This window comes from Suncus etruscus, chromosome 1 (genome assembly GCF_024139225.1).
Source record: "Suncus etruscus isolate mSunEtr1 chromosome 1, mSunEtr1.pri.cur, whole genome shotgun sequence".
Classification (NCBI taxonomy): Eukaryota; Metazoa; Chordata; class Mammalia; order Eulipotyphla; family Soricidae; genus Suncus; species Suncus etruscus.
Window position 1 is genome coordinate 81,582,470 of NC_064848.1, and position 26,634 is coordinate 81,609,103.

Consider the following 26,634-nt stretch of genomic DNA (forward strand, 5'->3'; position numbering starts at 1 on the left):
TACACAACATCTGCCTCTAAGAACTAGGGGAACTATGGACTAAAAAAGGGATAGGATAAGCAATGTCCAAATAGTGTGTTTAGGTTTCTGAGCTGGAGCACTTAGAGAATTTGTCTTGCAAGCAGCCAACGCAGGTTTGATCTCTGGCATCCCATATAATCTACCACCCTAAGCACAGAGCCAGGAGAATGCCTTAAGTGTCACCTGATGTCCCCACTTCAAAAAACAAAGTCTAAATTAGACAAGTTGTAAATTGGGCACGGTTTACATTCTCCCACTTTTTTTGTTTTTAGCCCATACCTACTGGTGCTCAGGGGTTACTCCTGGTTGTGCTCAGGGGATTATATGGAGTGCCGTGGACTGGACCTGAGTTGGCTGTGTACAAGGCAAATGCCCTATACCAGCGATGGTGAACCTGTGGCACTTGAAGGCCTTGCAGCTGTCCCGCAGGAAGGTTGGCAATTAAGATATATGACTCACAGCGGGAGGTGAATGTGCCAGTGTCTGCTTTGCAGCTCACCTGGCAACAGGGCTGGACTGGCCATTGGGAGGACCGGGCATTGTGTGGCAGTTTGGGCACTCGGGCTCAAAAAGGTTAGCCATCACTGCCCTATAATCTGGTCCCTACTTTCCCAATGTTTTTGAGTCCCAACTGGTCCCAGTAGTACAGCTTTTAGGAATTCTCATTAATTTCTCCCTCCATGCCAATTTTGCCTTTTGTTGAAGGGAAAACACCATCCATATTGTCTATTCCATTATTTTCAGAAAAACTATAACTTCTATTCTTTTTTTAGGCCCTTTCAAAAAGATCCCCAGGGAGATTTTGCTCTTAGACTGTTACCATTCCAGTGAGACTCTTAAGGCTTACAACTGACACCTCTTTGCATTTTGCTAAACTTAGAACAGACCTTTCCTCTGACCACCGGAGGGGAGAGACCATTTCAGATAGACTTCAAAACTCCTTGTCCTATTTCTTACTAGGTGGTCAGCTAGAGTCTTAAATCTCAAGAGCTGCTAAAAATTGCTACCAGTTCACAGGCCACAAAGAACAAAGCATCTGAAACATGTCGTTAAATTCTCAGATGAGGGAGATGAGGAAAACAGAGGCTTAGAGAAGATAAGAAACTTGGGGCAGGAGAGATAGATGGAGGTAAGGTGTTTGCCTTTCATACAGAAGGACGATGGTTCGAATCCCGGCATCCCATATAGTCCCCCGTGCCTGCCAGGGGCGATTTCTGAGCATAGAGCCAGGAGTAACCCCTGAGCATTGCCAGGTGTGACCCAAAAACGAGAGAGAGAGAGAGAGAGAGAGAGAGAGAGAGAGAGAGAGAGAGAGAGAGAGAGAGAGAGAGGAGAGAGAGAGAGAGAGAGAGAGAAAGAGAGAGAGAGAGAGAGAGAGAGAGAGAGAGAGAGAGAGAGAGAGAGAGAGAGAGAAGAAACTGACCCAGAGTCTCACAGTCAATGAAGGGTGATGCTTGAAATTAAGCTATGAAATTCCAAAGCATCCATATTTCATGATACCAAGAGAATGAGGGCACTTGCTTTTTGGATCCCCAGCAGTCACTACTCCAAGCTGTCACCTATCTCATGCCTGATACTCCTCGTGCCATCCCACTGCATTTCTGGACATCTGTCCTAAACTGATGTGTGCTATACTCTGTCCTCCCTTAGCTGGAATTTTTTTTTTTTTGTGGTTTTTGGGTCACACCCGGCAGTGCTCAGGGGTTATTTCTGGCTCCAGGCTCAGAAATTGCTCCTGGCAGGCACAGGGGACCATATGGGGCGCCGGGATTCGAACCGATGACCTCCTGCATGAAAGGCAAACGCCTTACCTCCATGCTATCTCTCCGGCCCCTAGCTGGAATTTCTTAACCCCAACTCCAGAGAGGGAAGGGGAGAGCAGTACAATGACTTACACTCGGTGTGACAACCTCGAAATAGCTATGATATAATGCAAGTCCTTTAAAAAGAGCCCAGTTCAGCTATTTTTCTGCCTTATCATGAGACCTGAGCAGAGAGATTTAGCTGCTCAGAAGGATGTCCATTCACTTAGTTTTTGTTATCATATGGATTAAGAGAAAGAAGAGGTAGGGTCCAGAAAGACAGTTCAAGGAACTGGAACATGTTTTGCATATAGTAGGTCCAGATTCACTCCCTGCCAACAGATGGTCCTAGAACTATGGATTGGAGTGGGTGGTGCCCAAGAATTGAGCTCAGAGTAATCCTGAGTACCACTGGTTATAGTACAAAAACAAAACCATGAAAACACCCCTCCAATTTATAAAATTTGTGTATTTTCATTTGAGACCATACCCAATGGTACTCAGGATTTAAGCCTGGCAGAAGTTGGGGGACCATATACCAGTGCTGGAGGAAAAAATCCAGGTCAGACATATGTGCAAAACAAGCACTCTCACTCGTTTGCTATCTCTTTGTCTCAAATTAAAATTAAAGGGAAGTGGTTCATCGGGAAAGAATGTGTCCCATATGTATGATGTCCTGGGTTCCATTCCTATCTCCAGGGAAAAAGTTAAAACAAATCACTAAAGGGTGTGTGTATGTGCGCGAGTGCATTTTATGACTGAAACCCAACTACAAACATGTTTGTAACCATGGTGCTTAAATATTAAAAAAATAATAAACAAAAACAAAAAACCACGCAGATCCACTGAAACAAGAGCAAACATCATCAGAGGAAGCCAGATTTTCCAAATGAGGTGTAATATCTGCCCACCTACACTCTCCTGGGGTTCCACCTCAATCACTTCAGCAGAGCCTAGTAATTTCCATTTTTAAGAAGTTGTTTAAGTCATTCTTTGGTTTCCTAATTTCAGGGAGAATAAGATCTACTGGCAAAAGCACTCAACAACTACAAAAAAGTATGTTTTGGAACTTACACCAAACCTGAGGTGTTATGTGTTCTGCAGGCACATGGACTTACAACGTGCTACATTTTATGCCCAGAGACCTGCTCCCCACTTTATTTACAGCAGTTAGCTTCTCTCTCCTCTTTCTCCCTCTCTGCCTCTATCCTCTTGCCTTGCATTTGTCTGTGGCCTTTGGAGCGAAATGGTAGAAGCAAATCACCCTAGGCCCATTTAGGATATTTACCTGGTACTTGGGGGAGATTCAGTGAGGGAACTGACTCTGAGCCAAGTTCAGGAAACATTGATCCAAAGGGATCGATAAGGCTGCTCAGGGAGTTCGCTGATGAGCTCAGATCTTCGAGGGCCAGTTAAAAAGTAGGAAAGTCAAGGGCAACAAACACACCAGTCCTCAGCTGCATTCAAAGCCAGACCCAGGAGCTAGATCCACTGAGCTGGAAGGAGGTGCAGTATTAACAGACACGACTCCCGCACTGCCTCCCTTTTTTTCCCTCTGTGTTTGAGGTGAAGGAGAGCCATTTTTAGCAGAAATAATAGAGCAAGAAATGAAATAAGCAAGAAGGGTTTTGAAGGCCAAAGTAATTACTGGGCATGATTTCAAGACCTCCAGTCCTTATGAATTACATCTGTCTGATGACACTATCAATTCACTGTTACATAGACAGATCCTGAGGGAATCACACAAAAATGATGGATATGACAGCAGTCAGCCTGTGAGTTTCAAAAATGCAAAGAGCAAATTCAATTTATTACGGAACAGGGAGCCTTACTTTTTGCTGCAGGGCTTATTCCATTCAGGGCTTTCAGGAAAGAACTCGCAGGGGTTCACTCCCCCAATGAACAACTGTTCCCCCCCCCCCCATTCTCTGCAGAGGGGCTCGGGTATCACTTGTGTAGAAACAGTGACTATACATGGAGAGAAGGTTCTCACGTGGGAGGGTAATAAGCAGGAATATGGAATTCTGTGGGGAGGAGGTTATTAGCTGGTGACACTGATGGACCAGGTCACAGACCATTGGAACACAGCATTTGAACAATTACTGGACACAGTATTCTAGTTAGTAATGGAGCCTCGGTGGATAAAATGCTTAGAACTCTCACTTCAACAGAACAGTTGCCAAGCAGAGGCAGAAGGGGAACCAAACTATGCAATGATGAAAGGGTGAGGTTCACTGGGGTTACAATTCTTACTACTTACCAGCTGTGTGCCCCTATGCAAGGTGCTCAGTTAACCTCTAAATTTCCCCATGTTTGAAGAGAGGCTCCATTCACACCGAAGTGGCCAGGAAGATCAGGCACAATGTCAAGGAGATTATAGCAGGCTCATTTGGTCAAAGTGTGTGTCACACGGGAGCCATGTCTGTGGGAGTGCGCCTGCTAGAAAGACCTCTACTCTGCTTAACAGGAAAGGGAAGTCTCCAAAAAGAATATCTCACTCACCGAAGAATGCTCACGTGAAGCCACTGACTGCAGAAGGGTAAGTGGTGGGCAATGTTACCCCCAAATGCTCAGTCTAGAATAGCTCAGGTCCCGTCAGACCAGCTCACAGATGATATGTGGTTGCCTCTTAAAGGGTGAGATGTTTCCTTTAGAATGGATGGTGGTGGAATAATTCATCCACTGGTGGTAGGAACAAAGGTATGAGTTATGCAAAGCTCATCCTTCAGAACAGTACTGGCTCCAGATGAGTTTGAGAAGGGGGTACTGCAAGGCAAAGTAGTGAGTGTGCCTTTATTGGTGCAAATAGAAATAGATGACAGGAAGTGGGTCAGAGCTTAGAAAGGGACTCAACTGGGTATAGTCAGAGCCAGGGGAGAAGACATATTCTGAGCAAATGCTTAAGAGATGAACAGGAGTGGGGCAAGAGACTGGAGGGACAGCACCTGGGCAAAAGGATCCATGATTGCAGAGGCACAGATGAGAATCACAGCAGAGGACAGTGCATGCCAGGAATGCATGTACTAGTTTGAAGTTGTAGGAGTTTCAACAAAAGGGTGGGAAATGGAGAGACATCTGTGAGCAATTGGAGGAGAGAAAATAGTGGGAAGGGGCAAATTCTATAGATAATGCTCTGAACCTCACCCACCAGGGATAGAAATTCTAGATATCAACACAGAAATGACACCATCACACAGTGATCCTAAAAGATCCCTCTAGTAACTGCAAGGAAAGCATGCCAGTGGGGAGAAGACTAAAGATGGGAACCTCAGGCAAAATGCTTCTTGACCAGAAAGGATGTGGTCAGGAGGTCGGTGCTGGTGGAACAAGATGCTGGGCTGATACAGATCAGCAGAGCTAAAGGAACAAGAGTTCTGGGCTGCGTTGACATTGTGACAGAGGGAGGAAACATTTTCTCAATGTATAAATCTTACCAAGGGTAGTGAAAAGAGAATTTGAGAAAGACTATTTTTATTTTTCTGCTTTTTTGGGCCACTACCAGTGACACTCAGGGGTTACTCTTGGCTAAGAGCTCAGAAATCGCTCCTGGCTTGGGGGACCATATGGGACAATCAAACCGCTATCCGTCCTAGGTTAGCCGTGTGCAAGGCAAATACCCTACCACTTGCACCACTGCTCCGCCCCCAAATTTACTTATTTTTAATTTAAAAAAGCATGAACTTGAATTTGAAGACAGTGGAGTCCACCTGGGATAATAAAGTGCAAGGACATCTGCAAACTTGGGAACATCTAGGGTTAGAGACAATGACCTATTGTCAATAGCCCTATAAATCATGACAGTGTGTGAAGATGGAGGGGGGAGATAAGCAAGAAGAGCAGTGAGTAGTAGTAGGAGCCCCAGGGAACACCTGGATTTAGAGGAAGACACAAGAGACTGTGGCAGAGATGCAAGAAAAAAGTCAGGAGCCCAAAGAATCAGGTATTAGAGAAATCAAAGAAATATGGTTTCAAGAAGGTCAACAGTCACCAGTTTCCAAAGCAATTTGGAAATTGGTTCTGAGTTGAAGAAGGACAAGGGCACATATCATGAAATAGTAGGAGTATGTGTGACATCAAGACTTGATTGCAGACAACTTGATTTGTGCAAGTTCTTTTGATCAAGTAATATCTGTGTATCCACTGCCAGTCCAATTGACTTTTTGTCCTGAACAGCAGTGGAAGCAGGACAGACACCAACCTGTCACCATAGGACTGGTTATGGGGACCCATCCTTACCTCTTCACTAGACTTAGCACCTAAGACAGGTACTAGAACTTTCCCAGTGCTGCCATTATTCATCCTCCCTGCCTAAACATGAAGTTCTGACCCCACTGAGCAGTCTCACTGAGGGGGATTATGCTCCAAGCTATCATACCCAGTGTTCCCCTGCAGCCTCCTAAGGGCTCAAGGTCCCATTCTCTCTGTATCATCCACAAAGAAAACATCCGCAGAGCAGTGTCAAATGAAGATGGAGTCCAAAGACGCAAGAACAATTTTTATTCCTTGGAAACACATTTATAAAAATGTATCAGTAAGATGAAAAGATTCAGAACATGTTTATTTGTATGCAGCACATACACCCAGATCAAAACATCTGCTGAATGGAATAAGCCTGTAAACAGCTATTTTTGGGGAGAATTTAGCGGTGAACCAATCTACCATGCGGCAGAGTGGGATGGATTCGCTCCTCTAGAGTGTGATTTTGTGTGTGTGTGTGTGTGTGGTTTTTTGGGTCACACCCGGCAGTGCTCAGGGGTTATTCCTGGCTCCATGCTCAGAAATTGCTCCTGGCAGGCACGGGGGACCATATGGGACACTGGGATTCGAACTGATGACCTTCTGCATGAAAGGCAAACACCTTACCTCCATGCTATCTCTCCGGCCCCTAGAGTGTGATTTTTGTGGCAACCAAAGGAGACCATATCTGAGCAATAAAATATCTCCAGAGTAGAGGTTTAAAAAAAGGGCCAAATTACAATCACATATATAAAAATATTGTATGAATGGATATAAAAATATTAATGAAAAAGATCTCTATCCTTTTCAGTAAGGCAAAAAAAATGGCTTGGAATAGGATGTGTGGGGGAGAAATAAATATAGGGGTACCTTTCTACCCTTGAAGACAACATATTTCCTGGGTCTACGTAAAGACTATGTAATACCCATCCCATCGTATTTTCCAGAATGTGTTAGCACATCTTCATTCAAATCTTAGATGTTTTCACATGAACTATAAGAGTATCTTGGATTGCCTGTTGCTTTTTGCAAGAGGAAAATTTAGGTAATAAAACAACTCTAAATTCTACAAATTCTGACGATCCAGAGTCCTAATTTTGTCTCGTGAAATCATCCAAGCTAGCAGCACTGATCATTAAGTCATTAAAAAATTATTCTTGTGCTTGAGCAGCAAAGTCTATCCAAAGAGATGCTATGCAATTTTTGATTAGTCAGATCATTAAAATTCAAAGTGTCTACACTGCTTTAAAGATGAAAGTTTCCGCACGTTTAAGGAACAGCTGACAAGTTACAGAGTTGAGTTTCTGAGAGGGGTCTCTGCTAGAAAAGGGGCTATTGTGGGTGTTGAGAACATCAGTTTGAATATTATGTCTTCAGTTAAAAAAAAGATGAGATTTGAACAAATTTGAGACACATGGGATTGTTGGGATTGTGTTGTACCCAACCTACTCTTCTTAGAGAAGATAGGGACTGGCTTATTCAAGCTCACACAAGAGTAGGAGCTATGCCCCACAGATCCCTATGCAGCAGGACACGACATAGCCTGCTTCTTGTTTTTTCTAGTTTTCTTTCTCATTAGATAACAACAAAAATATATTAGGAGCTGAGGCCAGAGCAATAGCACAGTGAGTAGGGCATTTGCCTTGCACATGGCTGACCCAAGTTTGATCTCCGGCGTTCCATATGGTCCCCCAAGCCTACCAGGAATAATTTCTGAGCGCAGAGCCAAGAGTAACTTCTGAACACCGCCGTGTGTGCCCCCCCCCAAAAAAAAAGAGACAGAGCAAAAGGACAAGCGTAGCTTTGAATCCAATTTAAAAATCAGAATATCAAAACGATTCCTGAGTCTTTAACTACCTCCATTTGATTCAGAACACTGTCAGTCCTGAGTCAATATTGACTAGTTAGGGTTTTGGTGACCCTCAACTATTTACATGGACATGGAAAAGATCTGGAAGAACTCTTCTTAGAGACATATCCGTTCGAGGCCAAGACACTTAGGATGGAATATCATGTAACTAGGGTGGTGGGTGAAAGTTAGGATTCTTCAGTCTCTCAAAGTGCAGTCATAAGTTTATCTCGATACATCACACTCTGTATTCCTCCTAAGTTCTTCTGGTTCTGGTCGTGGACATAATCAGAACGGCCGTCACCTCCGCCGGCCGATGCTTTCCAATGTGACCTCTCATCCTGAAAGGACGGCCTGGTTCATTTGCAGAGTGGATGGTTGGTTAGTTGGGGTGGCGGGGGGGGGGTGGGGGGATGAAAGAAAATTCAGAAATGTGAGTGAAACAACACAAGCATGAAGGAAATGGGCAGAGGGAAACCATGGGCTGGAGGTGGGAGAAATGGCTTCCACACAGAAACCAATGGGTTTTCTACTTGAAAGTACTTTTAAAATTAGGGGCCAAAGAGAGTACTGGGGTTAAGACTCTTTGCATAAACCAACCCAGTTCGATCCCTAGCATAGGATCCCCCAAGCACTACCCGAGTACTACCTAGGTGACCTCCAAACTAAAATATATATATAAACAGATGTGTGTCATCTATCAATTTCCTAAGTGCAGAAAAACTCTGTCTTAAGTATGTCCTGTTTTTTTTGGGTCACTGATGTGCCTGGGAGTCTGTAGAGAATGAGGTAGAGAGGGCTCCCTGTCCCATAAGCTTCAATGTAGGATGTAGTGCAAAGGCAAAGTGCTGGGACAAGAAGCCTCTTTTGCAGGCAAACCTCAGGTTTTGCTTCTCTTTCTCTGGCAAATGGGGTGAAACACAGAATTGATTGTTCCAAGCAAGAATCTTCTTGACCCAGCTCCAGACTATACTGAGGCTGCAACCGGGGCCCCCAGATTCTGCCCTCTCAGAAACCCCCTGGAAAGATAATTCGGTCCTATCCCAAAGGTAAGCAACCTTCGAAGCAGGAAGAAATGTGAATTTTGTAAAAAAAAATAAATGAGGTTTTCAAGTAACAACCTTTCTTTCCATCTCTTCCTATTCTCTTGTCTAGAAACTAAACTGCTTTGGCAGTTCAGAAATTGTCAGGGTTAGTACTTGCCCATGAATATCAAGAGCTTATTTTAAAAAAAATGTATACCGTTATGCTGCTGGTTTTCAGAATTCCTGGCATACATGGTCAGAACCAACTGATCTCACTCACCTTGTTCAACTAAGTAGATTTATTCCCATCACTCCCTTAGCTGTGCCTTTTCAGGGAACAATAGCACTGATATTACCATAGAGAAAAGCTGAACTGAACATCTGTTTCTGAGTGTCATACAGAAACACTAGTGAGGGCTGACGGAAATTTCCAGATCACATAAGGAATGTGTATCTCAACTAAACTATCACCAAAAGTCTTTTTTTTTCTTTTTTTTTGGTTTTTGAGCCACACCCGGCAATGTTCAGGGGTTACTCCTGGCTATCTGCTCAGAAATAGCTCTTGGCAGGCACGGGGGACCATATGGGACACTGGGATTCAAAACAACCACCTTAGGTCCTGGATCAGCTGCTTGCAAGGCCCCACCAAAACAGTCTTAACTCTACCTATCTAGACATGGTAGATAAAGTAGGAAGGATGAGGTGAGTAAGAAGCCCTTCAGCTAACATCCACCCATATCCATTTTTAGAAATAATTTTAATTGGAAACAAACTTAATTAGAAACAGTCAAGTCCATTCATTCACTTATATACAGTCATTGGCTATTTTCAACTACAAAGCGAAGTTCAATCCCTGGAACAGAGACAACAGTAAAAAAATATTGATTCTCTGGCCTTTTACAGAAATAGCTGACTAAAACTTGGATTTAAAAAAAGGGCATTCAGGGGCCGGGTAGGTGGCGCTGGAGGTAAGGTGTCTGCCTTGCAAGCGCTAGCCAAGGAAGGACCGCGGTTCGATCCCCCAGCGTCCCATATGGTCCCCCCAAGCCAGGGGCGATTTCTGAGCACATAGCTAGGAGTAACCCCTGAGCGTCAAACGGGTGTGGCCCAAAATCAAAACAAAACAAAACAAAACAAAACAAACAAAAAAAAGGGCATTCAGTGTCACACAAAAGTAAATCTGTCCCACCACCTCATCCTGGTGGGAAAAAAATAACTTCAAAACCAAACAAACAAAAAAACAAAACAAAACAAAAACTAACCCAAACCAAACCCACAAAAAAAAAAAAAAAAAAACAAAGACAAAAAACAGAAACAAAAACTCCAAGATTTTGTCAAAGTTTAAATCAATAAATAAAATTTCAAGATGGGAAAACATCACACCTCAAGCACAAAATTGGAGGGGAAAAAAAACCCAAATAAAAACAAAAAGAACAACAAAACCCCATGGTACCACAAGCAACCTAATTCATTTTTCTCATAAAACATAACTTTGGTAAATCTAGCCTTATCACTGGCATCTTTTGTTCTACGCCTGCAGCTGGGAACAGTTTCTGAGGCAGAACTTTCCTATTTAATCGGACCAGACCAGGCACACCACTGGAGAACGAAAGCGGGAAGTGGAGGTTGAGGACTGGTGTGTATGGGTGGGGGGCTTACCTGACATTTGGAGAGTGCGGGTGCCACCGAGGCTGGCTGGGGTGCACACTGGGATGGAAAGGCTAGAAACAAAACACCAGAGGCAATGACTCGGTGACCTTTGCATTGTGATGGCAATCCTTCCCAGTTTCCTGGCCCTGTGCATGGATCCGGAGTCCAGCTAGGCCAGGGTGATGTTCCCAGGGGGATCATGTTCCCCCACCACAAAAGGGCACTTCTGAGGAGGGGAGGATGTGGAAAAAGTGGACAGTGTCTGCTTCGAAAGGGCCCCAAGGGGGATACAAGGCAAGTACTGCTGGGCCATCTCTCTCACGGGAAAACCAGGAGGATCGAGAGCCATTCCTTCAAAAACAATGCTTGCCAGTGCTTCTGTGACAACTGGGCTTCCCCATGGCGCCTGCACTGAGACAATGACTGGTCTCTGCCTGCCTGCCTGCCTGCCTGCCTGCCTGCCTGCCTGCCTGCCTGTCTGTCTGTCTATCTGTTGTCTCCCCTCCCCCTTTGAAACAATTGAAACTCATTTTCTGAAACATGATTCAAAACAGAAAAAAAATTCAGCAACAAACCCAAAGCAAACCAGTAGATCACTTCTTATCCTGACAGACAGAGGGAAAGGAGGAATTATTTGTCCAATTTAAGACCAGAAAAAGAGGGTGATTTAAGGCAGATAGATGGGCCTGGCCCAGGAGCAGGTTGCCTTTCTGACGATGGCCTGCAGAGGGCAGCAGTCAGAGACACCGTCAGAAGCCTTGGGGCTTTTCCAGGCTACTGTCTGCTGGATAAATCAGGTGCTCCTGACATTTGTCACCCCAGTCTTAACACTATTACTCTTCTAATTATTTCTTCCTCTTTGTCTTCCTTCCCTGCTGCTCAGCGTAATAAGCAGAGGGCAGCTCTCTTGTTATGGAAAAATTCTCTGCACTACTGGCCACTCCATTTTTTCCCTGCACTACTCCCCGCCCATCTTAAATGACAGGAGTCTCTCTATTTCAAAAGTGCTGTCACATTCATGGTAGCCCCTCCCCGCACTGCCTCAAGGACATGCTAGAAAAAAAAAAAAAGAATAGGGAGAAAATATCCCTGTAGCAGAACTTCTGAGCTAAGCCAGGGTTTGCAAAGCTTTTTTTATCTCTCTCTCTTCTCTCTCTCTCTCTCTCTCTCTCTCTCTCTCTCTCTCTCTCTCTCTCTCTCTCTCTCTCTCTCTCTCTCTCCCCCTCCCTCCCTCCCTCCCTCCCTCCCTCCCCCGCAAAAAAACCCAAGAGTTTAGGTCTGTACTTTTCAACCACGGGCTCATAGGCATTTAAATAAAAGGTTTGAGGGGCTGAGAGAAAGTACAGTGGGTACACTTGCCTTGCATGAGGCTGACCTAGGTTGAATCCCTGATACCCCATAATGGTCCCCTGAGGTGACCAGGAGTGATGGCTGAACACTACCAGATGTGACCGAAAAACAAACAAAAAAAGTTCTGATGACTTGCTCAAAGTAGGCACATTTCTGATTTCTGAATCTTCTAGAAGCAGCTCTTCTCATTGGGTCTTCAACATAGGAGAAGCACCTCCAACCAGAAATACACTTTCTCTTCTACTGCCTGCCTTCCAACACCAGCAAATCTGATTTACTAGAGTATGGTGAAAGCCTGATACATAACACCCTGAAAGAATGAGATTCTCTGGTCTCTTTTGACAAGCTATTCACCCTCTACAGCTGTTAAGGAAGATTTTACTGCTAACCCATATGGCTCTCCACCAGGGCGGGTAAATCTCACTCAGGGAAGGGTGGAAGGCACATGTGAATGTAGGTGTGCCTGTCTAGGTCTATTAACTATTTACTCATTGAGCAGAGAAGAACAAAGCTAGACCTTCTGCCAGACCAGGAGCAAGTCATGAACAATGAAGAACGTCTCTTCCCAGAGGCCAGCAGTTTTCTCTTTACCCAGAACACAGCCGTCCCTCCTTTCTGCTTGGCTGGCCTCGTCAGGGTGAGAATAAAGTCAAGGTTGCTACACCAGACTTCTGAAAACTTTTCTGCATGCTCAGATGGTCAAGAAAGCCCCTGCTGAGGACTTTCTCAACTGACACCCAACATTTTTTGGTGGGGAGGGGCACATTGGCAGTGTTCCCTGGCTATGACTCTGCCTGGTGCTTTCTTTTGGTGATGCCTCTACGCGGGCCTTCCCCATGCAAAGCATATACCCCAGCCCCTGGAGTCAATTCTGGACCCCACACCTAAACCTTGGCAAAGCAACACAGACCTTTCATGCCTGGCCAGGAGCTGAGGAGCCAGGGTGGCAAAAGGGGCAAAGGGAAAAGCAATGTCTGGAAAGCCCATTTCAGGGATGCTTCATCCAAGGGGAGAATACAGAAGCACAGGGCGATGAAGCCAGGGTGAGTAGGAGGGCACAGCTCCGAGCTGAACTGGCTCTGCTTCAAGCACTCATCAATCAGCCAGCCATAGCACTTCCTCCCCTTCACTGCATTTCGGTCCCTCAAACCCAAGATGGCCTTGCAGAAAAGCAAAACAAAACTAAAAGCCACCTGTCCCTCTGCAAGTTGGATTCAGGAAGTCAAGGGAGGCTAGGACGAGTAATCATTCTAGCACAATGCTTTATAGAGCAGGTTCTAGAAGACACCCTCCACTGTGGTCAACTGAACATCACTGAAAATGGGGGAGTTTCGGGCTGGTCCAATAACAAAATTATTTTTGTAAACACTTGATTTAATAATGTGGGGCCAAGGACAGAGCTCAAGTGGTAAAGCACATGCAAGGCAGGTATGAAGCACTGGATTAATGCCAGGCACCACATGGCCTCTGAGCACACAGGAGTGGCCCTAATGGGCCCTGGGTAACAGTGGGTATGGTCCCACAGCTAATCAGTGAGTGAATGACTCAGAGGTGTGGTCAGAATAGGATTTCTCAGGGCTCTTGGTTCACCAATGGGCACTGAGGGATGGAAGGAACACAAAGGAGGCAATAGTTTCCAGCCATGAGATAGTAACTCTTTCCTGGAGGCACATCTCAAGAACATCATGTTTCCTGGGTAGTGATTGGAGATGCCTAATCTAGATGTTCCTAAGATGCTGTCTCTGACCTTCTCAAACTGAAAGTCCCTACTTTTTGCCAGGTTGAACAGGAAAGAGGGTAGCCCCAATGATCATGAGAAAGCAGGGGTGACATGGGAATGAAAAGTCTTTCCTCAAAAATAAAACCAAGAGAGGTAAGCTGTGTGTGTATATGTGTGCATGTATATGTGTGTGTGGCATGTTAGCTGTGCCATTGTGCATATCCTTGCATTATTTGTGCCATGGCTTCCTACCAAGTGAGATGCCTACTACAGAGCACAAGTCAGCCCAAGTTCTGATTCCCTTGATATCCAACTATCAGCATGAAGACAGCTCCACGTGGAAACTGAGACATTGAAGAAGTATAACATCAAATCTGGACTGTTTGGAGGCGACACTGGGTGGTGCTCAGGGTTTAGTCCTGACTCTGTGCTCAGACGTCATTTCTATCAGCACTTAGGAGACCATATGCAGTACAGGATTAGGAGCAGGGCCAGCAGCATGCAAGGCAAGTGCTTTAATTCTTGTACTCTCTACCCCAGCCCCTGCCATAAGAACTTTCAAATCTCACCTGGTAATTATGGACTTCAGGATTTGTTTTAGAACTAGAAAAAATAGAGAGAGAAAAGACATTGTAAGTTGAAGTGGAATTTCACAATTCCATTTGTGACGTGGAATTGTTATTGATTTATTTAACAACCACAAACTATTTCATCATGCTGTTAAGAACTTTCCCCCAAGTGATTCCCTTTTTGCTATCAACTCTCTCATGAATATATATAGATAACCAGAGACCACAAAGCAACTTTTCTTCAGCATCGTGGAGCCCAAAAAGAGAAGCCTCAAATGCTGGTGCAGAGCCCAGTATGTTATGTCTAGTACTGATGGCAAAAAGGAGGTCCTTACGGGCTGGCAAACCAGGCACTTTGTTGCCTTCCAGGCCTGCTGGAGAGGCTGGAGGAGTCCACCAGAGGGTTGGCGCTTTCTCCAACCAGCCAAACTTTTGCTGCTGTGGGTCCCGTGGCCAGCAACCATGTGATTGGCACCTGGCCATTCCCTTTGGAATGTTCATCATACAAGGCTCCCCTTGGGAGCATTACATATGTTATTTAATGCAAACCATAAGGCTTTGTGGCAGGTCAATGACCCCACCTCATTTCACAGATAAAAGCTGAGTCCCCTCACAGAGGCACTAAAGAACTTGCTAAAGGTCACCTGGCCACACTGCATTGGGCTGGATACCTGGCCCCATGCCAGTCACTCAATTCTCCCCACTCAGCCCAGATGGCCCACCCCAATTCTGGGATCTCCCATTTTCCTAGACTCTTAAGTCAAATGACTTTGGGTCCCAGCATGTCTATAGATAGGAGGTTGGTTGTAACCTCTCTGTGTTGAACCTGAAAGCTTGGCAGCTGTCATGAAACAGGACATGGTGATGGGGTAGCTCAGGGTCTGACTGGAGCTCTATTCCTTGCAGTGAGAGCCAGTGTATGGTGCGAGGCTCAGTGCCAGCATCCCTCTTGCATCTCTGAACCGGCCCCCATCCAGATTTCATCAGGAAGGTTAAGTGCTCTGAAAGATGCTATTTTTCTGCGATCACCTCTGCAGCCCCGAGCACAGTTCTGTCCCTGGTTCCCACAGCAATTCTCTTCACCCTGGGATCCCACAGGCTTCGAAGAGCAATTGCACAGCTGCAAACAGTAGTTATTAGCTCATTTGTTCCTAAAGGGTGTGTTTACTATTGGGCTTTCTTTTCTTTTTTTTTTTTTTAGTTTGTTTTGTTCCCAATAAATGTAATCTCCACTAGATGCTAAAAGGAACATGTCATTTTATGGTGGGGAAACAAGTAAACAAAACCACAACCACCTCAGAAAGCAAGGGAACTGCTACAACTGACAAGCCCTTGAGAATTAAAAACCATACATGCAGAGAAAGGTACAAACACTATGAGCAGGAGCCCTGCCACCAGTACCCGAAAAACAGGACATGTGCATGGAGCCCTAAAATAATACCAGCCAAATCACCACCACCTCCTTCCACTCTTTGGAGGTTGATGGTGCAGAGACCTGGTGCCCAGCAGCTGCAAAGGATCCTGAGGCCTCTTCTCTAGATTCTGAGAACTGAACACAGGGACCAGAGTTGGAGTCTGCACTGCCCCCTCAGACATGCAACTGGAGAGGAGACAGGGAGCTTCCAGCTGGAATACACAAGGTTAAAGAACCTAGAGAAACTCAGGGTGCTTGAAGATGCCTAGGATCTGGGGGTGAGGGGCCGTAGAGAACAACTATTCCTTCCCCTTGCAGGGTCATCCAGAGCTAGTACAGTTTATTTCTTATTTTGAAGGGGGGGTCTCCCAAGCAGTCTGGGGTCTCCACTAGTGAATCTCAGTCAACTGAGCTGTTGGTTCAATACAAGGGCCTGACGACATGAAGTTGCTCAAGGCCTGTGGGTCACTCTGGTAATGCTGGGACAAAAACCTTGTTGTGTTTGGAGACCTACAGGGTTGCACCAGGATGCTCCAAAGTCCATGCGGTGCTGAGAATGAGAGTTGCACCCAGGCCTGGCACATGCCAGGTATGTTCATGAGCCATAACTGCTGTGCCATAACCCTGGCCACAGGGTGGCTCCACTTAGTTCACTTCTGTATCTGGCTCTTCTATGGCAGTTTCTTCTGGGAGTTGAGAACAACGGCTAACAGGTTCCAATAAAGATTGATCTAGCCCGACCTCAATTGTGTTCAAAAGAAAAAAAGAAATCCAAGAAGAAAAAAAAAAACAACAAAAAAACAAAGAAATACAAAATAGGAAAGGCTCTGTCCTTGGGGACATCCTACATCCCCACACCATCCTAGTATGTTCCTAACTATCCTGATGGAATGGACCAGTCACACTGCACAAGTTGCCCATAGTGATGCCTCTGGACCACTGGACTGCTACAAAGACACAACATTGAAGCCACTTGAAACCATTTGGTTTTTATTTGTTCTTGTTTTGTTTGTTTGTTTTTGGGCCACTCCCGGCAGCTCAGGGGTTACTCCTGCCTCTACGCTCAGAAATCGTTCCTGGCAGGCTCCGGGGACCATATGGGAATGCCGGGATTCGAACCACCGTCCTTCTGCATGAAAGGCAAACGCCTTACCTCCATGCTATCTCACCGGCCCCTTGAAACCATTTGTGACGCTTCAGCCTTCCCCTGTCCATGTACCAACACACACCAGAAATGGCTGCTCCAGAGGGAGAAAAAGGCACAGAAAAAGCGGCAGAGGAGTAGGCAGCATCCTACAGTCACCTAGGAGCTTGCAAATCCACAGGGACTGGTTCCCACCCCAGTACTGATTCCAATGGCCTGACAACCTGGCTGGACAGAAATGGGGAGAAAGCCCAAAGCTTTACCAATGATTCCAATAGCTGGGAAAGATCAAGGACACTTGTTAGAGGAAAGGAGTCAGTCAAGCATGCTGCAGGGACCACAGCAGGCCACTATCTCTACCTAGGTGGGAGACATTGGTGTGAACCGAGCACAAGCCATCATTCACTCTTGTCTGCGGTAGATTTCCTGCTCAGGAGGAGAGCAAGCACCAAGTGGCAAGTTGAAGAGAACTGCTAAGGGACATTGGTTGCAATTCTCAGCATCACATGGACCCTGGAGCATCCCAATAAAACTCTGAAGGCTCCCCAACACCACCAGATTTTGGTCCCAGCATTACCAGAGTGGCCCACAGACCTTGGACATTCAAAAAAAAAGGGGGAGGGGGCTGACCATGAGCTATACTTCCAGTTGGGTGATCCCTCTTTCTCCTGTGGGAATGTCAGGGACATGTTGTCCCATACAGCCTTTAACCCAGTGCCTGCCCAGAATGCCTCGCCCCACCACACCAGGTGAGCCCTGCCCCTGCTCTTGGCCGGTTTCTGCTCAGGAGAGAGGTTTTCCTAGGCTCCTGTCTTGCGATACTGCCAGCGCCCTGTGTGACACACATTCCGATCACCTTCATCACCCATGGTCAGAACAAACAGAGCACGAGCGACTCAAACAAAGCAGCTCTGTTTCCCCCAAACAAACGCCCTTGGAGCATTCTATTGTGTACTTATTGAGAGCCAAGAGGATGGCATAGCCAGGCAGCAGAGAAGAAAAACAAAACACCAGCGAGCAGGTGATTCACTTGTGTGATTTCACTGTACTAAGGGAACAGTCCATGCTGAAAAGAAAGAGCATCACAGAGAAGAAAAGCCATATCCCAGAACCTGGAGAGGAGGCGTACTTACCAGAGCTGGGCTGCTAACACCGGGTTGCTCGCTTTGGAGAAAAAAGAGAAAGGCATGATGACTTGGAAAGCTTTATCCCTTTTCCCGGGTGATGATGGGACAAGGTCCGAGGAAGACATGCTTGGGATCTCAGTGCAGTCCCAGCCCCCAGGAATAAGTCTTCACCTTGGTAATGTTTTCTTTGTGCTGCTAAGGTCAACTGCTTTCTCTCCCTGTGCCAAGCCCTGTAGCTTACCCAGAGAAAACTGAGGACACCCACAGGCCCAGGCACTCTAGGAAGCCAAGGCGACATAGTTCTGATTCTGATGGAGCTCATGTGGAGGAGTCAGAGAGGCAGGTAGAATTGAAAACAGTGTAAGGTGACAAAGGCAGAGTCGAACAAACACAGAGCATTCAGAGCAGACCCTTCTCTGGGTGTTTCAGTGGAGGGGTCACACAGAGACTGAGCCCGTTTACCAGACTCCTTTGGGTTGCAAAAAGGAGGTGGTATGAGCAATTGCAAAACACTTCACTGAGATGCTAGAAATCTGGCTGGAGAAATGGAATTAGAGTAGGAATGAAAGGCCAGAGATAAATGGCACAATGGGTAGGGTATTTGCCTTGTACATGGCCAACCCAGGTTCGACCCCCAGCATCCCATACGGTCCTCCAAACCTGCCAGAGTTAGGTGTAGCTTCTGAGTGCTGCTGGATGTGCCCGTCCCCCCAAATAAACAAATAAAGAGAAGGAAGGATGAGAGGAGTTGGGATGAAGATAGTACAGCGGTTAAGGTGCTTCTCTTGCACACAGTCAAACCCAGGTTCGATCCCCAACAACCTGAGCACTGCCAGGCCCAAACACTTCCACCCACCCACCCCCACCCACACACACACTCCCCAACACACACACAAAGTGAAACCCATCTCCTATCTCCTGGGCTCAGTAGGATGTGCCTGCATTCATGAACAGCTGTACCCAAGGGCCTTTCCAGAAAGGACAGAAGGGCAAGCACCCTTGGTTAATCCAAGAGCAGAGTGTTTCTAGATTGGCCTCCCTAGGCTCAATCACAGTTGATCGAGTGTCTTTAGGAGCTGCTTGGATTGGTCAGCATGAGACTGCTGCAATGTTGAGGGTCCTAGTGGGACCCAGATTCATCTCCTTCAGAAAGTTACTGATCTATGCTATTCCCACCAGGCACAAGAAACATGGAGGAAGCGAAGAAAATAAAAGATCCAACAGGCAAAGAGAGCAAAAGGCAGATAAGGCCAGACTCCCAAGGGAATTCCATCAAGGGTTTTCTTTTCTTTATTCGAAGGTATAAGGGCTCCCAAGAAGGGCATCAAGGGGGCAATATGGCAATACCTGGGCCATTGTGCTAGCTGGTTTGATGTGAGGTGCAGAAATGCTTGGGCACGGAGTTACCAGGAACCACTAGGAAATACCATGAGGTCTCCAGGGCTACATCCACCCATGCTAAGAGGGGGTATGTGGTGCTGAGATTGGAACTTGGGTTCTGGCATATGAAAAGCCCGTGTTCTGACCACTGACACCTTGCCAGGGCATTTTCCAAAAAGTCTGGGCTAGGCAGGACAGCATCAAGTTCCATCTAAAACTATTTTCTGAAGTTTCATGGGGCTCTCTCCACTGAACTCTAATGTGAAATCCCAACATAGAATCCAGCACACAACCTTTAAAGGTGGAATGTCTCCGGGATGGGTAGCGCTTGCTTGGCTTCCTCTCAAAGGTGCTAGTTCTTCTTAACCTGGAGCCATGGGTAGCCTGGTATTCTGTGCGCCCACTGGAGAGAGAAGCATTGGCTGCATGTTACCATTACATGACCTGTAATTCTGGGAAGCAGACTTGTATTTCCCAGAGCTCTAATGTCAGTTTCAACATATTGTAAAAATCAATTGGCCAAGACACAGTCCACATATCCTTCCATCTGCAAATCAATCCTGGTAGTTGAAGCACCAGCCCCTTGGCTGCAAAAACCTGGCAGCTCAAGTCCTTGGAATATTTGAATAAGGAAGCAATGATCTGTACATAAAATAGCCTTTCCTGAAACACGTTGAATAGACATTTAACTTTTAAAAGGCTGTTATCAATGACCACTGAACTGAACCTTGGACTTTCTGGCTATCTCCCATCTGCAGGTTTCCACTTACGTGATGTGCAGCGGTAGCTTCCAGGAACTGTGCTTGTATTTGATCTGTCACAGCTTCATCCTGCCACTCTCACTCTTTACTTATCATGGGAGAAGCTACTAGTTACTGGCTCTACATACCTCCAAGGTAACTTCCACCCAGACTCTTCTTGTAACAAAAACCACTTTGTTCCTTAGCTCCAGACCCCACATAGCATTTACAAATAACTGAAACAAAAACCCATCTTCAAACACCAAGTGCACTGTCCAAGCCTCACACTGGAGGTGAATGTGCCATAAGAACAGCTCTGGGAATTTTGGGCCAAACAGGCATGGGGAGAGGTTAGATAACCAGGTGATGATGTTTCCAAGAGGAGGCAGTAAGCGTTCATCTGTAAGCTGCTTCAAAATTCCTCCTGGGAGTACATATATGCACAGCTACATGAGCAGCCATTGATTCTGGTTGTGAAGGAGTTTAACAAGGAGGTAGGATCATAGAATCATAAGTAACAGTAGCAGAACAAATGTTCAAATACAAATATTCTCTCTCTCTCTCTCCCTCTCTCTCTCTCTCTCTCTCTCTCTCACACACACACACACACACACACACACACACACACACACACACACAATGTTTGCTGACACTGGCATGAAAGAAAGGCAATAGAGAAGTGGCTCCATACAAGACCTAGACTGCCTGGGATAAATCTTGGCTCTGTCATTTAAGCACTGGCTGTGTCTTTGAGCCAATGGATTAGTCCTTGATCCTAGTTTTGTAACTAAAAGGGATAATCAGTGGATTTACCCAGGCTGCTGAGAAAATTAACCCTGGTATGAGGGGCAAACTCTAGCATAGGGCAGTGTTCAGAACTTTCCTCATAACACTGGCACTTTGGTATTTCTGCCGCAGTCCAACATAGCAGCCACAGAGTAGGTTCCTGAGCCTGGAGCCTGAGATTCAGCATTCAAAAATGCACTTCATGTTACTCTAAAAAGGCACACACAAGGGCCCAGAGAGATAGCACAGCAGCGTTTGCCTTGCAAGCAGCCGATCCAGGACCAAAGGTGGTTGGTTCGAATCCCGGTGTCCCATATAGTCCCCCGTGCCTACCAGGAGCTATTTCTGAGCAGACAGCCAGGAGTAACCCCTGAGCAACGCCGGGTGTGGCCCAAAACCAAAAAAAAAAAAAGGCACACACAAGTGGGTATGGTCTGCCATATCAGCACCATTCCAGCTAAATGTCAGTTCTCAATCAGTTTGTTCTTATTTGTCTCATTTTATCAATGGGGAAATAGAAGCCAAAGGAATGACTCAACTAAAGGCCAGCCCTTAAGAAAGCCAGGGTCAGATGTATAACTCAAGCCTCTGTATGAAAACACACTGGTCCATTCACCAAAGATACCACGGAGCACGTAATCCCCACTGGAAAAAACCACTGCCCCAGTCGGAAGCAGTGTCTACCTGAATCGGAAACGGGAACCCAGCCTCATGAAATCAGACCGATGGGATTTGCTGTTTCCAGGGGTGCGCAGGCGGAAGAAGGCGTGGTGCTCCACTGCACATTTCCAGAGATGCTTACAGGTTCGAGCGCTATCCAGTCGGAATACGAAAGTGTGCTCTTGCTCCCGGCCCTTTGGGAGTAGGGAGAAGCGAAGGGCTTGCAGTAAAAGGGGGGGATACAAAATGGGGCAGTAGGAAACTTAGCCATGAGGGAAGCCCAGAGCCAGGCCTACCTGATCATCATCTTCTACCACCACCAGGGTCAATTTGCTCTTTTTAAAATCCATTTTGGTGATTTTGGGCCTGGACAGAGAGAAAAAAGGTTCACAAGGGTACTTGATCGGGAGCAACACCGCCTACACAACACGCAACGGTTTCTTTTTCTCTTTGTGGCTTAAGGTTGGCGACAAAGACACCGTCCATTAACATGCGATTATACAAAGGGTGAACTGCCACTTATAGCACAACAGGACGGTGTGACTTTTACAAGGCATCTGGGTAAGGTTGCAAATCAAACATCATCATCCATCACATATAATTCCATAAAGAAAATTAAAAAAAAAACACAACAAAAGAGACATTTCAAAAATTAGACAAAACTAAATTACCAAAAGAATAAGCCTATTTTGTTAGCTCCTTCAAAGATTAATATGCCTGTTGGAGTCAGTCCAAGAGAATATTCACAGCCATCTCTTCCCTACAAACAAATGAAGTGACAGTCGGTAGAGGGTTCCAAGAGGTCGTCACAATGCAAAATAAATAAATAAATAAAAAACATTTCTGTACTACGTTACAAAATTGCACATTGTTTACACAGTGTTTCGGGACAGCCATCCCCACAACTGAGATGCACATATTACTTACCCTGACAACGTGCATATCTACACCATACATCTCCAGCCACTTCGCTTTATTCAGATAGGAGAGTTCCGCCTGGGCAGGGCTCTTTCCCCTTCGAAAAACCAATGGAAAGACATGTAACCTGAAACTGGCAGAGCCCACACATGGCACGGCACGACCACACCCCACGGCCACAGAAGGAATGGGGGGCACTGAATCACATAAACAGGAAAAGACTCTGAACACAGACTGGCAGAGAACAGAAACACAACAGCACTGAGACTCATGTGGGAATCCTCAGGGAAACACAATCTTTTCCTAGTGTGTTGATATGTTGATAGACATATCAGGAGGAGAAAAGGGAGCTGGGCTGGTGCCTTACTATACAGGCTGCAGGGAGAGAAGCAGGGTTGTGTGTGTGTGTTGGAATATGAAGGAATCTATGTTCACACAGCAAGGCTGTCTCCAAGTACATGTTTCCAACCTGCTAAGTTTCTGAGTCCAAGGGATATTTGAAACAGGCAATGTTAGGAAAGACAGGAAGGGAAGGAAGAAAGGAAACCCTGGTCTCAAAAGTCGAACTTGATGGGCATACAGTGGACAGAGGTGAAGACCAGGGCTGGATTTTGCTGTACTGTCCTGAAATATAGTGCTGTATATATGTTATACATGTATATATATAAAACACATAATCTGATAGGCCAGGGTCCCTAGAAGAAACAGTGAGGCCTATTTCTAACTATTTATTTTGGGGTGGTGGTGGTAGTGTTTCAGGGCACACTCTGTGGCACATGGGGGTTATTCCTGGCTCTGCACTCAGAAGTTGCTACTGGCATGCTCAGGGGCCCCGGCCCACTAGTATGCTATCGCTCTTGCAATTTCTAAAGAGTCATCTGGAAAAAAATTTGAGGCACTGGTGTACAGGAATATGGAAGTAGTAGGCTCTGCAGGAAGCCAGGACCACAGCACTGGCCCCACTTCAGGAGTCAATTAGGAATAGGCTCTATAGCTCAGAGAAAAACAGGAGCATGGTCTGGTATTTCCTACATGTATAGGAAAGAGATGCTATGTGAGTCTTTTGAGAAACAGGACTGAAGCACAGGAGAAAAGTAAAGCACTGGAGTTGAAGTTTTACAGTCAGCCAGAGCATCACTCTCCCAGCAGATACAAGCCTGGAAAATGGCTCATCACGACATCAAGAGGCTACACAGAAGCACGAAGGTAGTACCTGCACTCTTTCCATCTCTGGAAGATGTCAAACTCCATTGCTTCTGTCTGATTTGGGATGAACCGAAACTCAGACACAAGCTCTGGTGTATGTTCTGGAAGCTCGCACTCGCCCAGCTCAGCTGCCAGGTTCAGAGAAGAGAGAAAATAGGAGACAGTGAATGCACTTGGTTGAGGTGGTGACCAGGTCCAGAAGCATTGTTGCATAATCCTACCGCAAAGGTACCTGTGTATGTCTAACTCTGCCTGCAGGTGGATTTAATTCCCACTTAGGACCCACATGGACACTTGGAATTCCCCCAGATTGGCTCTAATTCCTTCCCCATCGAGTAATACACCATCATCTCAGTTATGACTTTCTTCCTCCTGACGGTTCTGCCTACCTGGGGAGGACCCATTACATTTTCCCCTGTGAAGCAATAGAGCCTGGATTTGCAATAAAAGACAATTGCGGGGAATGAATATCTGCTCAGAAACACCCATTTAACAAGGCTCTCATTAAGGACTGTGGGGGACTGGGCAGTCAGCAGTGCTGGAAGACACCTGGGGGAGCTCAGTTAAGGCTGAAGGAGGTAGGGTGTAGGGAGAGAGATGGGAGGGGTGAGGGCACCAGGAGAGGATGCATGAGGGCTGCAGGGAACAAGTATGGACATTTGGGATGGGGAAGAAGCTGGGGTACAATATGGAGTCATCACGGGCAAAGACCATCAGGGCAAGACCCTGCTCTGGCCAAGTCCCCTCTTCTCTCCCCCAACTCCTGCCTCACACTAAAGGTCCAAGGATACAGAGAGAGACTGATTCTTACCAGAAGAAAAAAAAGAGTCCTCTACAGCAGTAGAAGACAACCTATGGTCCACAGTGAGTGTGGACTGGTTCAAACCCACTGGTCAGAACTGCCCATTGAGGAGATGGTTGTAGGGCAAGGACTGTGTGTGTATGGACAAGTTGAAGAATGTGGCTTTAGAGCAGAGCTCATTAACTATTTTTGTTGGTTTGTTTTGGTTTTTGGGTCACACCCGGCAGCACTCAGGGCTTATTCCTGGCTCTACACTCAGAAATCACTCCTGGCAGGCTCGGGGGACTATGTGGGATGCTGGAATTCAAACCATAGTCCTTCTGCATGCAAGGCAAATGCCTTACCTCCATGCTATCTCTCCAGCCCCTTTTTGTTTGTTTTTGGTTTTTGGGCCACACCTGGCAGTGCTCAGGCATTGCTCCTGGCAGACTCAGGGAACTATATGGGATGGCAAGGATCAAACCTGGGTTGGCTGTGTGCAAGGCAAATGCCCTACTGTTGTGATATCGCTCCAGCCCCACCCCCATCTTACCAAGTAGCCCCCAGCCCCATGAAGGAGCCACCCACTGATGAGATGTTCACCCAGAGCTCCCTTGAAATCCCTAGGATCTCACAGGGGTCCATATGGCTCCTAAATAAGAAATGGCTGTTCTGTATTACAGGAAATCTGATAGGAAAGTTACATAGTAATCTACCAAGCTCACTGAGCCTCAAAAGGAGCACGGAAGGCTCAATGAGCACCAACCACAGCCTAGTAAATCCTCAAACACTGACATTAGTCATGCTATGGAGAGAGAGAACAATCATTTCAAAATAACCCTTGTTGATCTAAGTTTTCATAATTCCATTAGCCTTTGTATTGTAACCAACAATATGAAGTCAATTTGTTTGTGCCTGCATGGAGGCATTGGAAGGATGGTGGGTGGGAGCCAGGGAGACTGGTGAAGGAAAGGTCACACTTGTTTTTGAACACTTAATACCTGAAATGACTGTTTCATGAACAGTTTGGTAAGTCATGGTGTTATAATAAAAATTAGAAAAAAAAATTAAGACAGAGTTAAGGAAAAAATACAAGAAACTGCTCTATTTGGTCTAGTACCCCCTTTACAAGAAAAAAATGTGTCTCTCTAGAAATTTACCTTTTTTAAGAGAACAAATGGAAAGCGGCCCCCTCCCATTACACCCAATATTGCTACTACAGGCTCTCCTGTTAGATGGGTCCAGTGGCCCGTCCCTCAGTAGTGGTATCATCTACTTTGGGAAACAACAGACCCGAGAGAGGTTCCTCCTCGGACAGAGACATCCTCTGAGGGTGGGAATGGGGGAGAGGGTGGGGCTGGGTCCTGGTGACTGCAATAAAAGATCACAAAACACAAAGAAAGCCAGTCACAGGAATTTCTAGTTCTCCTGTGCACATCAGTTAAATTATACACTATACTACCATTACTAAGTTCCCAATAGCATTAGAGCTAAGAAACTGTATACACCTTAATTAAAAATACTTTATTGTGAGAGCCAGGAGTGAGCTTAAAAGACTGGAGAACATCCTTGGCATCCAGAGGCCTCAAGTTTGGCACTGTATGGCATCCTGAGAATCCCCAGTGCCCTCCCCTTCCCCCAGCACTGCAGCAGCACATGGCTGAACCAAGTATTGCCAACAGGGACTTCCGGATCTCTGAACTGCTGGGGAAGGCCCCTCTCTAAAAACACAGTTTTGCTAAAAGATGTCAATCACCCTCTGCAGGCCATTACCTTTTAGCTGATGTCAAAACACAGTATCTGAGAAGTGCAATTAGACAGGGTATGCCAAAGCCTTGCTACAAAAGAGGAGGGTGAGAGCCAGACCACATAGCTCCTGCTTTACCTGCTCAGAGAGAAACCTACCCTGACACCAGATGCCTGTGGGCTGGGCCACATGCTCAAGCACACCAGTGCCATTGGCCACAGCCGTTTCCAAACCTCAGTCACACCAAATTCTTCAGAGAACTCCTGACACCACAACTGGCAGGCTCCACCCTGAGTCCCAAGGACTACCGAGAAATATGGAAACTGGCCTTTCTAACAAATCCCTGCAGGTGCTTCATGGGCTAGACTGGATGACACACTTTGAAAACCACTGCTAACATCACAGATGCCACCCATGACTGGCTGGCATATGTCTGAGTGTCCTGAGAAGTGACTTACTAGCCCCTTGCACCCCCTCAGGCCCCAGAGTGGTCCAGGTGCCCTAAGCAG

At 46.1% G+C, this 26,634-nt stretch overlaps 1 protein-coding gene across 4 annotated transcripts in view; it reads right to left on the minus strand.

Moving 5' to 3' along the window:
- The window catches only part of EPB41L4B (erythrocyte membrane protein band 4.1 like 4B), a 170,332-nt gene that overhangs the window by 71,300 nt on the left and 72,398 nt on the right, over window positions 1-26,634 (minus strand). For 3 of the 4 annotated variants that reach the window (XM_049784518.1, XM_049784525.1, XM_049784508.1), the window contains exons 7-15: window positions 23,605-23,725; window positions 22,401-22,488; window positions 22,145-22,233; window positions 21,770-21,839; window positions 21,498-21,667; window positions 19,581-19,690; window positions 17,914-17,944; window positions 14,223-14,256; window positions 10,593-10,654 (exon numbers count right to left, since the gene is read on the minus strand). In XM_049784518.1, coding sequence (XP_049640475.1) covers window positions 10,593-10,654; window positions 14,223-14,256; window positions 17,914-17,944; window positions 19,581-19,690; window positions 21,498-21,667; window positions 21,770-21,839; window positions 22,145-22,233; window positions 22,401-22,488; window positions 23,605-23,725 — 775 coding nt within the window. Of the gene's footprint in view, window positions 1-7,078; window positions 8,263-10,592; window positions 10,655-14,222; window positions 14,257-17,913; window positions 17,945-19,580; window positions 19,691-21,497; window positions 21,668-21,769; window positions 21,840-22,144; window positions 22,234-22,400; window positions 22,489-23,604; window positions 23,726-26,634 lie in introns of those variants that run through there. The other variant, XM_049784533.1, reaches the window with a different exon arrangement.